This window comes from Dicentrarchus labrax, unplaced genomic scaffold (genome assembly GCF_905237075.1).
Source record: "Dicentrarchus labrax unplaced genomic scaffold, dlabrax2021, whole genome shotgun sequence".
In the NCBI taxonomy this organism is placed as follows: Eukaryota; Metazoa; Chordata; class Actinopteri; family Moronidae; genus Dicentrarchus; species Dicentrarchus labrax.
Window position 1 is genome coordinate 18,514,851 of NW_026136713.1, and position 17,780 is coordinate 18,532,630.

General features: G+C 39.2%; 1 protein-coding gene across 5 annotated transcripts in view; it reads right to left on the minus strand.

Moving 5' to 3' along the window:
• Positions 1-17,780, minus strand: part of il1rapl2 (interleukin 1 receptor accessory protein-like 2) — a 363,155-nt gene that overhangs the window by 128,848 nt on the left and 216,527 nt on the right. For all 5 annotated transcript variants that reach the window (XM_051419083.1, XM_051419084.1, XM_051419086.1 and 2 more), the window contains 2 exons: positions 7,038-7,207; positions 4,557-4,660 (listed from right to left, as the gene is read on the minus strand). In XM_051419083.1, the coding sequence (XP_051275043.1) occupies positions 4,557-4,660; positions 7,038-7,207 (274 nt within the window). The remainder of the gene's footprint in view (positions 1-4,556; positions 4,661-7,037; positions 7,208-17,780) is intronic.

Here is a 17,780-nt window from a genome sequence, read left to right on the forward strand (position 1 = left end):
GGGCCAACAAAGTTCAATCTTGTTATGAAGAATTAGACACAGATTTTTCACAACAAGACACAACAAGTATTTCTTATAATCAGTTTTTCTTCATGACATTTGTTTTGGGCCTCACATTGGGAATGACTCCAATGTAAACTCATCAGAAGATTATAATACTCTGTATCAGGCAGCATTGGGTTAAAAAACTGGGTTAGCACGACCATTAGCAGCCAGAATAGCTCAATAAAGGCCAAACTACACCAAAGAAGTTACATCAAACAGAACAGACATTTGTTAAAAGCAGTGCAAAACACCACTGTAATATCAGCTATGTAATAGAGGGAGGAAAACAGAACCTAAAATATTGTAACTTTGGACAAAGTTATACTAAAGAGAAAAGCAAAATGGCAGCTGCAGTGGAACAGAAGAAGACTACAGGGAAACTATTAAAAAAAAATTCCATAGAAACATGTCATTTTCCCCTTGACCCTCTCTGTCACACACATCTATCACCACTGACAAAGATAAGGCATGGACAGATGAATGGATGGATGGATTAGTGAGTGGAGGGAGGGCAACACATGAATGGAGGGATGAAGTAGCAGGTAAGAGAATGCACACTAGCCAATATATACAGGTTTCCCATTTACAAATGGATAAAGATGCACATGCAGTGGAGAGGTAAAAAACTCATTGCTATTATGGAAACTTATATACGGATATTTTCACTATTTGGGAAAAGGGTAACTTGCTGAAAACCGGTAAAATACATGTGAACTGTCTGTGGGAACGGGCAGCATGTGTTAAGACTGAAGTAATATTAACATTTAAAAGCTAATCTTTGCATAAATGAAACGTCTACTGTTTACCATTTAAATATATCAGACACTAGATGTATGCCAGATGTGTTAGATTAGTACAAAACCACATATAAGATATCTGCAGTGTTTCCAAAAGCTTCACTCACATCAAAAAATACAGGTGTGTAAAGTATTATTTAGCAGCCACACATGATCATGAAAAGAGAGTCTGCACACATTAAATGTTTGACTGTTGCAATATTCATTAAACAGCTATTAACAGCCAGTAACAGTGTGAGCTGTCTTAGACCTTAAAATAAACATTTCAGTTTCTGTGCAAAACTATCCATCATCATGTTAAAATCCAGAACTGTGACTTGATCACTCGATGCTAATAGCTAATTACACACTCTGGGCTAGAAGGAAGGTGTCCTTTTTGTGATATTACAAATTTTCCATGGATTACTTTGCAATTTGTGCAGTTTATTGCACTTTTCATGTTAATATCCACATAAGATATCAGTCATTTTAGTTTGTTTTCTACCGTATGGTTTCACACAAGACATCAATTGGAGATGTGCCTATAGTGAAACAGTGAGACAGTGAGACAGACTTAACTCAACTGCCTCCTTGGCCATCCTAATGTTGTTTTCCCGCTGTCCAATATATCGTTAGTTCATATTCTTTTCCTTGTTTCTCCTAGAATTCACTGTTGATGACTGTTACCAAGGCAGAACATTTATAGTGATTTGCAAAATGTGTAAGCAGCGTGGGTGTCAAGGTGAAACATTACATCAATTCTTGTAAAGTTGACATATATAAGAGAAGATTCATTGTTGAACCTTGGCAGCATATGGTGATAAATGTATCAAACTGTGCATTTTTATATAAAATTATACATTATACACATTTTATCTATGTAAGGCAGGTTGTGGCTGCAACTGAGATTAACCTAACGTTATTATTGTCCCCGTAAAAACCCGACTTCATTTCATGTCAGTGAAACTAATTCTGAAAAACGTTGCTTTTATCTCAGTGTGCTGGAACTGGGCACGTAAAAAGGGCAACATATGAAGGTTTCCTTATAATAGCAACAACAACATACAGTATATCAGATCAAAGGCGATAAATACATGTACGTTCTCCCATTGGATCCCTCGTAATATAATATGATCCAGTTGGTAGCTCCCCACTAGGATAGGAGGTGCTGTATTATGGGTGTGTGTGTGTGTGTGTCTGTTAATAAGAGACCCTGAGACAATGACAGACACCAAGCCCTAATTAGGTTGTCATGCTGAGAGAGCGAGGGAAAGGCAGAAAGAGAGAGAGAGGGAGAGAGAGCTTATTAAGGAGGATAGGTGTCAAGCTCTGGCAGGAAAAGGAGGTGGGAGGAGAGCAGAGGCGGGGGAGGATGAGGGGGAGGGTGATGAAGGGAGGTAAAAGAGAATCAGGTGCAGACAGGGAGAAACAGGAGGAGTGGGTGACAGAGAAAGGGAGGTCGATGGAACTGGAGAAGCAAGAAGCCAGAGAAGAAAACCAGGAGATGGAGGAGAAAGAGAGGCAGCTGGTGAGATGAAGGGAGATCAGATTAGGTGTGGGAGAAAAAAAAAGGAAGTAGGAGGGAGAAGGTGATGTAGAAAAAGGTGCAAATGGAAAGAAAGGGGGGAGAGTGAAGCTGGTGAAGGTACCGACTGCAGAGGAGGAAGACAAACAGGATCAAGTAGAGAGGGGAGATGGTGATTTATGGCACAAAACAATAGGGGAGCTGTTCCTCTAGTGCAACCAGCTTGTAGAGTTTCAATAGCAGATGATGGAAGGAGTGAAACAAAGATGGAATCTCACTAAACTCAATATGTGGATCCTCTTTGGTTCAAGAATAATTCCTGTTTAAAAATTGTGTCTTTCTTAGTTTTGGCCATCATTCAGTTATGATGATATACTCACTACGTAATTGCTGAGATTTGAGAAAACTGAAACATTACTACAATTAAGTGCAGCAAACCAAGAGTTTAGCATGATTATCAAAACTGCTTTATGTGGATGTAAATCTTAAAGTGAGCACTTCCAAGTATTGTAAGTCAATGTTAAACCAGGAAGTCCTTCTGTAAACTGGGATGGATGTTTACAAAAGACAGTTTGGGTAATCATTTTCCTGTCTTGTTTTCTCTACCCAACATGTTGTGTAGAGAAATATCACAAGATGTCAGAAATATTAAAATGTTATTCTTACAAATGTAAGATCCAAGTTGAGTGTACAAGTTTATTCTTGACCTTGAAAACAGCCCCCAATGAAGGAAAATTAAGACATTTTCCAAACCAGGTCTGAATCTGATAATTGTGTCCATTCTGATTATATGTCATGGGCAAACACCAAGAACCCCACTGAAGTCTTTAAAATAAACTTAAATTCACATAAACTCAACATAAATCCTTTCAAAAGCTTAGTCTTACTGAAAATAAACACATAAAATAGCCGGATTAAAGAACAGCTGAATTTTCCTTTAAGGTTATTACGTTAAAACAAACAAAAAGGAAAAAAAAAACATAGTCCAGGGTTACTCGAGAGTAAGCAGGAAATGTGCTCTTCCCTATGGATATTGGCTGACTGTAGGCAAAATATTTACTTTTTACAGATTTACAAGAGGGCATATTTTAATTCAGTTCATTATGCACACACACACACACACACACGGAGGTGAACAAGACTGTGAGCCTTGTTCTAGGCTACAAAGCCAACTGAACACACAAGTTGGTACCCCACCACCACTGTAGTATCAAACTAATTCACACATACACACACACACACGTATGCGTATCCCTAAAGGGCCACATAAGACTCAGGCCAAATTCTGCTGTGGTGCCAACAGCCATATTGTAAATATTCAATTTACTAAACTGGCAGCATTCCATATAACTAGCAGGGCAAATATGCAGGTGCACACACACACACACACACACACACACACACACACCTGCAATATCTAGAAACATGAGCAGTGCTTTGATATTCTAAACAGACCTCAGCAAATGTAATGAAGTAATGATGGAACCGTTTTTGAAGATAAACTCCTCATGTGCTGCCGACTGACCAAAATAAATAGCAGCTTATATTCTTGCTGAATATCTCAAAATTTTGATGAAAAAAGAGCAATATTTTTTATAAGGAATTTGTTTGTGTTTTGAAATATTGATCACTGAGGGCATGGGGCATTATTTTCTCAAGACGGATACTGAGTAGTTTTGAATAAAACTTCACATTCTTTTTATTCAAATACCAAAAACTGTGCTGCTTTTTGCACCTGCCATGGAAATGGGCCACCTGGGTAGAGGAAGAACTCAGAAATCTATTCCAAGGTTTTTCCCATGTGATGAAATCAACAATACTGAAGCAACTCTAGGAGCACCTCTGCATGTCAGAGTCAGGCCAAAAATGTTTTGTCTGCATGCTGGTAAAATCCTTGCTGTGTTTATTTAGTCTCATGAAGCAAATGTGATGTGGCTGGAAGTAAAACTTCAAAATAAAGTCTGTGTTTCACTCAGTGTACTTTGACCTAGCTCCCATCTGGGGAGAGAAGCAGTATTTATGTGAAGTGTTATCAACGATGCACCCAGCTGCACCAGAAATAAGCCCGAACCGTGCTTCCTAGCAGAGTCTAGGTTACTGCCCAAACTCACATTTAGTCATTTTACTTCAGGGTTAACTCATGACAGCCTCAAGCAATTGGTCAAAATGAATTTAGAACAGCCCTATGTGAAGCTGTGTGCTCAGTTTACCTTAGTACACAGGTGTAAAATCCATTGTCTTCCACTTCAGCAGATCTGAACCAGATGGAGTCGTCTTCTTTACTCAGCCTGTGACCCGAGAAGATGATAGGCTCCTACAGGACACAATGCAAAGACAATATTAATGAAATAACTACTGAAATAATGATATTAGTGTTTGAAGTAAAGATATTCCCTCTCAAGCTGGTATAACACTGGGAATAGAATTACAATCATGTGGAGCAGAAAGGGATACCATTAAATGTAAAAGCACCCAATATGTGTTATGTGAAAGCTCTATCCATATGACTCAGGTTTCTATATACTAGAGATGCATATTACATGTATTGTCACATATAAATGTAATCCAGCCAAATCCTGTATTATTAGTCAGATAGAACTGCTGGGAAAGGGGGACAACATTTTATTATAGCACATGGGACCACAATATGATTTATCAGTCCCTCTAGTTTCTGTGTTTTGGCCATTACTCAAACACAAGCAAGCCCAAAGAAAGAAACCGTCAGATTCTTGGTGTGGATCCAAATTACAGAATATTTACAGTATGTACAACATAACGATATACGTTATAGTAGACTGCTTATGCAGAAATAAACATACTTAATAATCTTTTATACATATATGTATACCCATACTAATAATAGACCTGCTGCTTGTGGTCGATACCTATAAGATAATGGATAATTTCACATTTTTGTATTTTAAAAAGAAGTTCATAACCTTTATGCACACTTGAGGTTAACAAAGGTTAGGATGTAGTGAGCAAAGATGATTTAAAATTGTGTTAAAACTTGCAGACTTTTTCCCCTCCTCTTGAAGTCCTTTTGGAATATATATTGCAAGCAGCAATCCTGGTGTCCTCCTCAAAAACTAAAAACATGTACACATGTGAAAATTCTGCTAGCTTCCTCCCATAAAAAATGCAGAAGAGTGAATCATACAGGGGGCGTGGCCTGGTGGCTATGGAGTGTGTGACGCAGGCGGTCACACTGGCCAGAGTGACAGACGGCAGACCCTGTCACAGATTAACCAGTTAACCAGGTATGAGCAGCTGCTGTCAGACTTGCCTGAGCTTTGTGGAACCAGTGTTGTAATGTTTGCTAAACTAGCGGCTGCACTCTCTGGTGTTTGTGGGTCAGGCTACGGCTACGTGTTAGGACACAGTCTGCAGAGCTGGGAGGTGTTTTATAGGGGCGGACAGGGGGGTAGGGTCTGTTGGTGATGGAAGCTGCCACCATGTACAGCACCTGCCTCCAGATCAGCAAATAGAGATGTTCCTTTATTGATCCACCGTGGAAGAAATTCAAGAAAAATTGTGAAATTCAAACCAGTAGGGGGAGATCACTATGCATATGTATAGCACAATATGTAGAATTTTAATACTTTCCACTAAAATGTTTTGGGGGTTAAGTTACTCTTTAAGTCAATGAAAGCAATGTTGCCTTCGTATTAGCTACGCTTATTAGCCGATCATTTATCGACCCAATATATGATTCTGCATCCCTAATAGACAGTGTATATTATATGAATACATATAGATATTTTACAGTGTATATACACCGATCAGCCATAACATTATGACCACTGACAGGTGAAGTGAATAACACTGATTATCTGGTTATCATGGCTCCTGTCAGTGGGTGGTATTTATTAGGCAGCAAGTGAACATTTTGTCCAAGCAAGTTGACAAGCTGACTGACAAGCTGACAAGGGGCCAAATTGTGACGGCTAGACAACTGGGTCAGATCATCTCCAAAACTGCAACTCTTGTGGGGTGTTCCCGGTCTGCAGAGGTCAGTACCTATCAAAAGTGGTCCAAGGAAGGAAAAGCTGTGAACCGGCGACAGGGTAATGGGCGGCCACGGCTCATTGATGCACCTGGAAAGCGAAGGCTGGCCCGTGAGATCCAATCCAACAGACGAGCTACTGTAGCTCAAATTCCTGACAAAGTTAATGTTGGTCCTGATAGAAAGGTGTCACAACACACAGTGCATCCCAGTATGGCGCTGCATAACATTATGACCACCCGGGTCATATGAATGTTTTGGGTATTTTGAGTATTACATACGGTTTGTATTGACTTTAATGGAAGATTATCTGTCAGGAGAGATCATGTTTTTACTTACTTCCACCTGACATATGTTTTTTTCCCCATGAGTCTCCAGGAAGATTCTTCTAGTAAATACATTTCATGAATCCCTGCAAGGATCTCCAATGGGCGTTAGATGGCCATGCAGGTCTGTCATCACAGGGCTGTTCTGTGTCATTAAATATGGCTAAATATGTCATAAATTGAATTATAAACAATTGTTATTGATTTGTTAACTATAAAATGAAAAGTATAAGCACCACATAGGATAAATTACATTTGAATATGATTGTTTCAGTTTATCATTGTCAGTGCTGGACTTCCTGACACACCTCCCTCCCACCATTTCCTACCTCATCAGCAATTATTCCGAGTGATCTTACCTCTGCGTCTCCTTTGTTTTTGTACCAAATGAGGCGCAGCTTGGCGTTGGTGGCCATGGTGTAGTTGGTTCGAATGTAGCTGTAGAACAAGGCACATTTCACCCGAACAGGCTCACCGGCCAGAACATGGTACTCCTTCAGATCCACTGACCAGTCTATGCATCCATCCACTGTGAGGAGAGAAAAAGAGAGACGGAAAAAGAGTGAGAATGTGGTGATAGAAACACTGTTTATAGGCCATTATACAGACGCCAAATGCGTCCCGGCTTTTAACTGCAAGGGGGAGAAACATTGATGGGAACTGAGAATAGATCAGAACTCAAATAGGTTTGGAAGCAAAACATGAACAATCATCAAAAACACTGACTTTATGTAAGATATAAAACTATTCTTTATAGAGAAGGAATGCTTTACAGAGAGAAAGAGTGACAGAAAATGAGAAATGAAGAAAGAATGTGAGTGACAGGGAGATTGTTTTATATTGTTTCTTTGGTAATATTGTTCTTTACCTTCAAGGCAATAAAACGTTGAATATAAATTTGAAAGAGTGTGCGTCTATTGTGAGCGTGTTGGAGGGGGCAACGGCGCAAGGATTAAAAGAGATAAATGTTATACTTTCTATAAGTCAAAGGCATAAACAGAGGGGTTTGCATGAATAAAAACTGTAGGATTTGCAATTGAACATCTGATAAAATAATAAAAAAAGACGAAATGAATCTTTTATTTAATTTTTTACAACCAAATGTTTCCATAATTTATATACTGCATTTCCCTATATATTGCTCGAAACTGGAAGAGAGAGAGAAAAGCGATAATTGAAGAAAGAGTGAGAGAGACAATAGAGATTCAAAGAAGAGGAGGTCAAGACCAAATGAAAAGAGAAAAAAATAAGAGAGGAAGAGTGCGGCGGTGGTGTCGGGGTGAGATCAGGTCAACCGGAACGAACAGAAAACAAGTTGTAGATGGAAGACAAGTAGGAGCTGGTGAGACGTAGAGGTCAGGACGGAAAATGACAAGGAGCTTTCCCAAATGGACTTTCCTCCTCTCCCCCACCAATCCTCTCCCTCTCCCTCTCCGCTCCTTCTCTTTTTTCTTTTCTCTGTTCTTTGCTCCTCTGACTTCTTTTTTTCCCTCATGGTCTGAGGATAGATGTGCTCTGTTTTAACTGAAGCCCTCGGGCGCTTGCCACAAGGCCTTCCTTCTGAATTAAAGCCTCAACCCTGCAGCGATAAAGCCTCTGGATCTGTCATCTGCCCAAAAATACTTCCATAGCCTCACTTCCTTATTGTTTTCCTCATGTTTGTTTATTATGTTATACTGGCAATAAGCAGTGGGTATATTAGAGCTCCAAACAAATACATGTACGAACAGATAATGCGCTCTAAACGAAATCGAACATTGTCTTTTTTCCCTGGCACCTGAGTGGCCATCTCAACAAACATCCACACACATCACACACACACTACTAACTCACACTGGTGTCAGGATCTTGGACGTACATGGAGGATAAACGTCCATAAAACCATTTAGAAACAGTATGAAAAAGGTGCTCCTTATAGCCACTGCGTCTCTCACGAATTGTGAGTTGAAGTTAGGGACCGTCTCAAAAGTGCAAGCAAAATGGCCAAGTTGCCTCCTCCAACACACTCACACTAGACGCACACTCTTTCAAATTTATATTCAATGTTTTATTGCCTTGAAGGTAAAGAACAATATTGCCAAAGAAACAATATAAAACAATCTCCCTGTCACTCATATTCTTTCTTTATAGATCTTATAGATTTTATAGAATTTTTTATACGACCAGTGAGCTATAATGGGCCATTATAGCTAACCATTATTAATGGCCCATTTTTGTACAGCATTCCCTCTCTTTATTTTAGATCACATTATATTCATCTGAGTCTTCCCCTCATTATAAACAGCAATCATGTATGATGATTGATCTTGTATTTTCCAACAAAAACATTCTTTTCTATTATGATTATAAATGTCTTCAGTTTGGACTGTCTTTCTTTCTTTCTTTGTTTCTTTCTTTCTTTCTTTCCAATAGGATTAAATAGGATTAAATCATGTTTTATTATTTGATGAATATTATGTTATAGCATACGTATCGTGTTTTTATATTTCGTTGGCACCTAATACATATACATAGAAGGAGTATAACAATTTAAACGGCAGTAGAGAGCAATTTAACTCTAGTTAAATAGAAGGGGTGTGGACAATAACTACATCCGGTATAAGCCCCGCCCACTTGTTTGTTTACACCTGAATACAGATATTTTTCGCATAAACAGATACATTTAGTAGCTTTGTGTCACACCCCTATATACCCTGATGTGGCTACATGAAAATAGCATTAGTTTACGCCCCCCATGCTAAAATGTCACTCAGAAGTCAGACATTCCTCGCCGGATGTGGATTGTTATCATGGCTCCCACTGTAAGTCAATATAAACATGTTTCAGCACTCTGTAAAATGTGTCAAGTGTAATTTGTGTTGAGTCAAGTCTCTAGCAACGATTTAAAGACTTGATTTGCATGAGTTTGCAGCGCAAATTTACAACCACGCACTTAATTGGTTACATTTATAGATTTAGCAATATGTATTAAGTCATACAGAGGCAGGAGAGATTTACTGTAGTATCGCTGTACGCACGCACACACACACACACACACACACACACACACACACACACCTAAGCAGATTTATTGCACACACAATCACTCTCTCACCCCCTCAAATGATTTAGTACTCATCACATCACTCACTATGTCTCTATCGCTCTCTCTCACACACACACACACACACACACACACACACACACACACCACACACAGAGTGTTCATCAGCAGTCATTTAATCATTGACAAGGTTGCCAGATATTCAGAAGACTACAGTCATAAAAACTCTGCGTGCGTTTCAGCATTATGTGAATGTGAGAGTGTTTTTAAGTTTGCATGTGTATGAGAGAGACTTAACAGGTTTGAATGGTAATGGAAAAATGCGTGTGTGTGTGTGTGTGTGTTTGTGTGTTGTGTGTGTCTGTAGGTGTGTGTTGAAAATTAAGTAGGCCTAATGAATAGACCAGCCTGACTTGGTGGTTGTAAATTAATGAGCTGACACAAATTGAAGGTGTGAGTGCAGTATATTCAACACCTAACACAGAGGATCTCACACACACACACACACACACACACACACACACACACACACACACACACACACACACACACACACACACACACACACACACACTTAAACAAATACACACACACGGATGCACCCAGGGCATTACATTAATAGAAAATCACATTAGTTTGGTCTACTGGACTAATGCCTTTTGTTTTAGACAATGTTTAACACAGGTCAGACACATGCCCACACACACACACACACACACACACACACACACACACACACACACACACACACACACACACACACCTCGTTCATATAAACACACACAATCACATGAGAATGACAGAGCCATATGTTGCTGCAGGTTATAACCAAAGCAAACTCCCAATAATTCATTCATCGCTGCTGCTACACGTGCTTGTGCATGTGTATTAATGTAGGTGCATGAGTGGGTGTATGTATATAAGCCTGCAGTATGAGTGTGTATGGGCGAGTGCAGCTGTGTGACTGTAGACATATTAAATGTGTGGGCGAGGTGTTAGCATGGGCAGATATATCATTCCCGTCAGCTCTATCTGCATATGGATGCTCCAAAAGAGCCGGATGGAAATAACCCTGGATAAATGGCAAAGTTTCAGAGTTTGGAAAAGTGCAGAGAGTTTTTGGGCAAAACACACGCACGTTCAAATGCACACACATACACATACAGTGACAAACCTAAATATTGAGTTAGATGACTTTTTTCTTTTGGCTGAAACAATTTTCCTCAAGGTTTCCCCAGAAATGAATCTTAAGTGAGGATGTAGCCTACTAGCAAAAACACAGAGAATAAAAATAATTGATCTTCTCTGTGTATTTGATCTTGTATGTAGCAAAGTATGCTTTGAGGAGAATTAAATGGCTAGATGTGTATGCCAAAAACAAATGTAATACATTTTATTTAGTGATTCTTGGGTGTTTTTTAAAGCAAACAAAACTGGCTAAAAAAAAAGCTAAATAGAATTAATCTTATTCTGCTCTTTTTTAGCCTGTTGATACTATATTGGAAATTCAATTATGTGGTGGAATGTTTCACTTAAAATCTTTGAGGCAGAAAGAGAATTTTTTTTTTTTTTCTAGTGGTTCTACTTTTTATGTAAGCTCCTGGAAGGATAACTGAAGACTTATTTGAATATCATACTTTGTTGATGATACTGTCAGATCGTGAAATGAAGGGTGAAGGGGTGCAGGAGCTACAGCAAATATCCAATGGAGACACAAGGCTTATAGCAGAGGGGCAAGTGACCACATAGTCGCATAGTAAAAGTGATACCCATTCAGTGGTGGTATGCTCCCCAGGAGAACATCTTTAAAAAGAATTACAAAAATAGTGCATTCTCGTTGCTTTCCTAATCTGTCAAAAAAAAAGGAGAAATCACTTACACTCAGGTGTAAATAGGACACACAGTTTTTACACTGACTGAAACAGTGAGCTGATGAGCTGCATCTGCTGTCATAGAGAACTCTAGCCAGTCCCTCTGCAGCTACCAGGTAGCAAGAAAACATATCTCGTCACTCCCAGGAAGGGTCATGGGGTGCATGTGGACACTGACCTCTTTAGACCTGTCTTCTTCTAAACCATTCATGCTGGTGTCAGGCTCAACAGCACCATCAGCCCTGCAGGATGTGGCATTAAGATGAGGGCAAGTAGTAGCCGATGACACTAACAGCGACTCTAACGACTCAAATAAAGTGACATCAACATCAACGTTTGGCTGTAAAGTTATTGCTGTTGGGCAGTCAAACACTCTCTGAAAAATCCATGGCTGCAAATGGAATGAAAATATAGAGCTACCTCAGTTTTAGTTTTCAAAACTTGAATTCCTGCTCAACTCGCTAAAACATTACATAAGCCTGCAGCTACAGTAAATCTTATATCTCTTGATTTCAACTAAAAAGGTGTTTTCAAGCCCTGATGAATGACTAAAGAGACAAATTCTGAAATATGTTACACAATGTGAATCGCAAGTAGTGAATAGTTACAGCTGTTATATGATTGTTGCCTAGTGCAGAACTTTCTGAAATGTGTTATCTTGTAAGGTGGTCACCTTTCTATTGATGTGTTATGAAGGTGGAGCTGATGAAGCGGTGTAATGTCACAGTGTACCAACTGCCACTTGTAGAGGTCGCTGTCCATGGTGCTGAACTGCACAGGGTCGCCTTTCTCCCAGTGTGTGATCGATAACACATACCATTTCTGTGGGAGGTGCTCTACTAACAGCAGTTTGCTCATTGTCACTGGTCCTGCAACAAACTTCTTTCACTCAGAGGATGCTTTTCAGGAAGACCCACAACAATTAGTAATTGTTAAATAACAACTTTTAAACATGTTGGAGTTTTCCTGCAGACTACACATTAGTCAAAAGAAATGCTTTTGGATAAATATAGTTTATCAGTGATATTGAACATAATAAGCATGCATGTTTTATCATATTTAATCGGCCTGACTTTTGTGTGGTTTGTGCAGGGTTGTTCAGGCCTGTCACTCAAAAATAAAGCCCTTCAGAGCCCCCAGCCTGTCTGCACACCTCCCACAATCCCCTGCAATACCACTACAGCTGCTGCCATAATAATAGCTTGACCTGACCCACACACACACACACACACATACACACACACACACACACAGGTAATGATCCCAACATTCACAAACAGGTTCAAACACACATGCACACTCACACAAGAGAAAACAGAGGGAGTCAGACACATACACAAAAACGGGAGCACGGTCCAAAAAAGACAGTGCGAGTACACACACACACACACACACACACACACACACACACACACACACACACACGCACAAGTCTATCATCACTGCAGGGCAATTTATACCCAGGTGAGAGGGAAAAGAACAGAAGGGAAAAAAGGAGGAAAAAGCAGAGAAAGAAGGGAAAAGAATAAGATTAAAATGAGGGAGAGAGAGAGAGAGAGAGAGAGAGAGAGAGAGAGAGTACCTGCCATTTGGCCTAGTGTTTTGTGCTGATGTTCAATTTCAGCACACAGTCGACTTGATGGTTACTTCTTTTCTCTGAACACATTTTATGAGAATAGGCTTTAGCCTAGATAGAGCTTTATGGCGAGAAGACATACTGTATGTGTGTGTGTTTGTGTGTGTGTGAGAGAGAGAGAGAGAGAGAGAGCAAGAAAAAGCGTGAGAAAGAGAGAGATGGAGTGTGTTTGCCATTTTCAAAATGACTCCTCAAAATGACTTACACTCTTGCACAAACCAGTGGTCTACACAAACACGCACACACACATACGGACACACACACACCAAAGCAATCTATTTTGTGAGCTGTATGAATATGGTAATGCATGTGTGGGTTATGGCCTTCATTCAGTGCAATGGAGTTACAACAGCATCTATCAGCATACAAGGTTTGTAGTGCCACACACACACACACACACACACACACACACACACACACATGTTCACACACATAAACACAAACGTTCACATACAAGCGTCAGTGCTGAATAAATGGAGTTGACCACAATCTGCCCTCTGTCTGATGCTACCAAACAGACTGAAATGTATTCACCCTCACACGCACACACACGCACACACACACACACACGCACACACAAAACACGTGACATTTATTAAAACCAAAACTGCTACTGCAAAACCATCATTTAACTTGAATTTTGAAATTTAACTGTGTATTGTAGTGATGATGAGTGTCTGTCTTGTATGGAGGGTTGGCTTTGTTGGACAGTGACAAAGCAACAGTAACAACAAAATAACATACTATTTCTCATACTGTTCAGTTACACCTTGGAGACCGACTGGCAGCCAGACAATGTCAAACAAAAGTTAAATCTGACCAAAGTCAACTTGTATTCATACTGAAAGGAAAATATCTCACTAAAAAAACATATAGAATAAAGAATGGTTTAGTAAAAGTGATAAAAGAAACAATCTACAATCACCAAGGTAGGAACTACCAAGTTCAATACATCTTTATTATATTTGTATTATATTTTATATCATACATCTGCTTCATTTGAGCTACTCTGGAAGATATTCTCCTAATAAAGATATTAAACATGTTGGATCAATTATTCTACAACTAACAGGCAGTTAAACTGACCACTAAGTGTCCCCCATCCCAACAGGATCCCACTGTATGTGCCCACTGATAAATACTTTGGCCCAAACCTCCTCAACTCTGGCTCAAAGTCCAGCCTATGCTGAGAGTAAGAGGATGAGAGGTACTAAAAGAGATGTGACCTCTTTACTGTAACAGTATGTGATGCAAACACAACCCAGAATAATGAAGCATCCTCCAAAGTAATCACATATGCGCAAATATTTGGACTAGAACATGAAGAAAACATATTACTAACTGGTCACATACAGCAGTATTGGAATTAAAACACACACAAGGACACAATTTTAGTAGTTTATTTATACATTTTAGTTGATTTATTTAGTCTTCAGACTTACTCTCTGACTGCTCCAAATCTATCATTAAATCCCAGGATGCCATGCTCTACTAAATCATTAAATACTGTTGCAGTATTTTTCTGTGGGCAAATGTAAATATTATTTGTAATATGAATTAGTCATCGACACTATTTAAATTCTGCATATTTCAGTAAACATGAGTGAATTCACAAGCATAATAAATATGCCAAACAGACACTACAGAGGGAAATTGGCTTTTTGCTTAATCTGGTCTAATAAATGTTTGTGCATCATCACTGTTAAATAAACAATAAATAGAAATACAATCGCTCAACCTATATTCATTTGGTTTGACTCTTTTACTTCATAATTTGAGGTGTGTGGGTGCAAAGCACTGTCATTTGCACAGGCACAGTTCCATGACCACTTGGTGAATCGACCCCTGAAATGAGGGTTGGATAAAGAGGAACAGTTAATTGGTGTGGGCAGATCTGGTGGTGACCCAACACATCAAATGGCCTATTTTCCTTCCTTTTTAAAGGGCCCATGCCAGGGTGCTCTGCCAATTTAGTCATTTGGTGTACCAGAGACAGGTCGACGCCACAAGGTGCACTTTTTGTTTGAGCTATTTCTATGACTTCAGGAGGTGGCGGTCGACTCCTTCACCTTATACACTCACTATTCGTGTGCTCCATTTTAAGATAACATTTTCAAGCTGAAAAATAATTCTAGAAAAATATTTAAGGTAAAGTATATTAGGTTTATTTTCCCCAAAAGGTTGAATGATTGGTTTAATAAATCTATTAGACCTTTCCATTCTTGTGTAATAATTTAATTTAACTGAAATGGCATACATCTGTTTCCTCTGAGATTAAGCTTTTGTGGCTGAGCTGCTTTGGACTATTCTATCACCAAATGGTCAGAGGGCCCTGGAACAGAGAGGACTATCTTAAAGAGAAGAAAAACATGTGATCTGATTGGTCAGGCTAGAGGCCAAGCTTGCCACAGTTACAGTACCATTTCCAACTGTGTTATAGTTGTTCTGCCATGTGTCTCTTGAGTCATTCACTGTGTTGGTGCCATGTCCAGTTGATTCATGGAAATAAGCCTCAGCATATCAGTCTGGTCTGACATTTGTGAAATATGTTTTAAAAAGTGGTTGCTTGCTTTTATATATCAGGTCATGTAACAGAAAGACACACATAAGTGTGAATGCCCATGAGTGAAAAGACAAATGACATGAGAAGCAAAAGCAGAAGAAAAATAGAATACAAAAAAGTAATGAGGGAGTACTTTTGACAAGAAGTACTTAATGAGAAGTAATGAGTTCCATTTTCGTGGCAAGCAGAACGCATTGACCTTCTTATAACCCATAATAACTCCCGAAGAAGTATACAGAATATGGATGAATGAATGGACAGATAGAGGGAGGGACGGAAGGAATGGAGAGGAGAAACAAAGGAAGCACATGAAGATGAGCAGTAGAGAGCCATATTTGGAGAGATAAGAAAGTAGGTAGTGTTTTCCCTTATCAAGTTACTTCTCATTGAAAAATGATAGAGGAAACAAAAGCAAAAAGGAAGGGAAAATGAGAGGAGGAAGATAGCGGAAAAAGAAAAGAAGCATTAGAAACATAAATAGATCAATGTCAAATTAAATGTGGTACCTGTGGTATAATCACACTAATAAATGAGATCAAGGAGGAGATGACTGATGATCTATCTCACACCAGAGGTAATGTTTGTGTTTCTTAAAATTAAGGTCATATTTCCCATTAAACCAAATGCCTTCTCTTCTTTTCCTATTCAGATAAAAATGTTGGTGGGGTGTTTCCTCCATTTATTCAGCAAAGTTTATTTAACTCACACTTTTCTTAAGGGTTGGGTAGTTAACCCCCAACCTGAAGGACCAGGGACCGCTTCGCCTGCCTCCCCTCCCTTGACCTGTCTGGTTTGGTTGAATCTGCCAGGGGTATAAAACTTCATTCAGCATAGCTCTCAGGGTTACTGGAGTACACAAGCGTCTCCAGCATGTCAAGTTTGCAGTCCAGGAGACTTACAAATTCAAAGGAGAAAGCCAAGTTGGATTGGAAAAAACTTGCCACAAACATCATCTGACAAGCCCTGAAAAGGAACCCCCAAGGTACAAAGGGTCGCCCAAGGAACAGCTGGAGAAAAGGTGTCCTGGCAGAAATGTCTGGGAGGGGGCACATCTTGGGGGATCTTGAAAGAACTGCCAAAAACTGAGTGAGGTGGACAATGGCCTATGCTCCCTGGAGAAGCAATGGACAAGTAAGAAGTAAATAAGATGTTTCCTCTATACTTTCACTCCCTCCACCATCTGTTACCGACACAAACTAAACCTCATCTATGCAGAAAAACAACATCTTCTTCATGTTCTGTTTTGAAATCTACATTTGTTGCAGAATAAAAGTGGAAAATGCAAAGACTGAATTGCAAAAGAAACACAAGTAAGTGTGAAAAAAGAAACTACATAGAATTTAAAAAGCACCAAAGGATTAGCCAGACAAAGACACATGGGAGATGACAATACTGGAAGATCAAAGGAGTGGAAATAGACTGAACAAATTAGATAACACAGGGGAGGACACAGATATGACCAGCTTAATTAGAGAAATTAAAAAAATAACAATAACAGAAATATGAATGGCAAACGTCAGGGGATGAAACTGGAGTAAGAAGAACATGTTGGAACATGTAGAGAGAACTGTATACATTACCTGCATCCAAGCTCAAATGTATAAATCCTTTTCATTTACTATTTCTTTATATTTAACACACATTGTTTCTATTCTATTTGCCTTTGTTGTATCAGTTCACTGGTTGGTTCTACAGTCGTCCACTTTCCTCTTGTTGATCATTAAACTTTAATCTAATCTTAGCTTACTGGACAGGTTTATACGCAGAAAAGGGATGATATACTTTTCGTTTATTCAGATAATGATTGTTTTTATTACTCGTTGTCCTCAGGATGATATCACTTTCTGCTGTGTCTTGGGGTTAATGACATGTTCCTTGTATTATTGTACAATACATAATATTGTATGTATCAGAATTATGATCTTTTGCACGCACCAGGATGAGGAAAGAGTGTGTGTTTGGTTGCATACTTTAAGTCAGGGAGAAAAG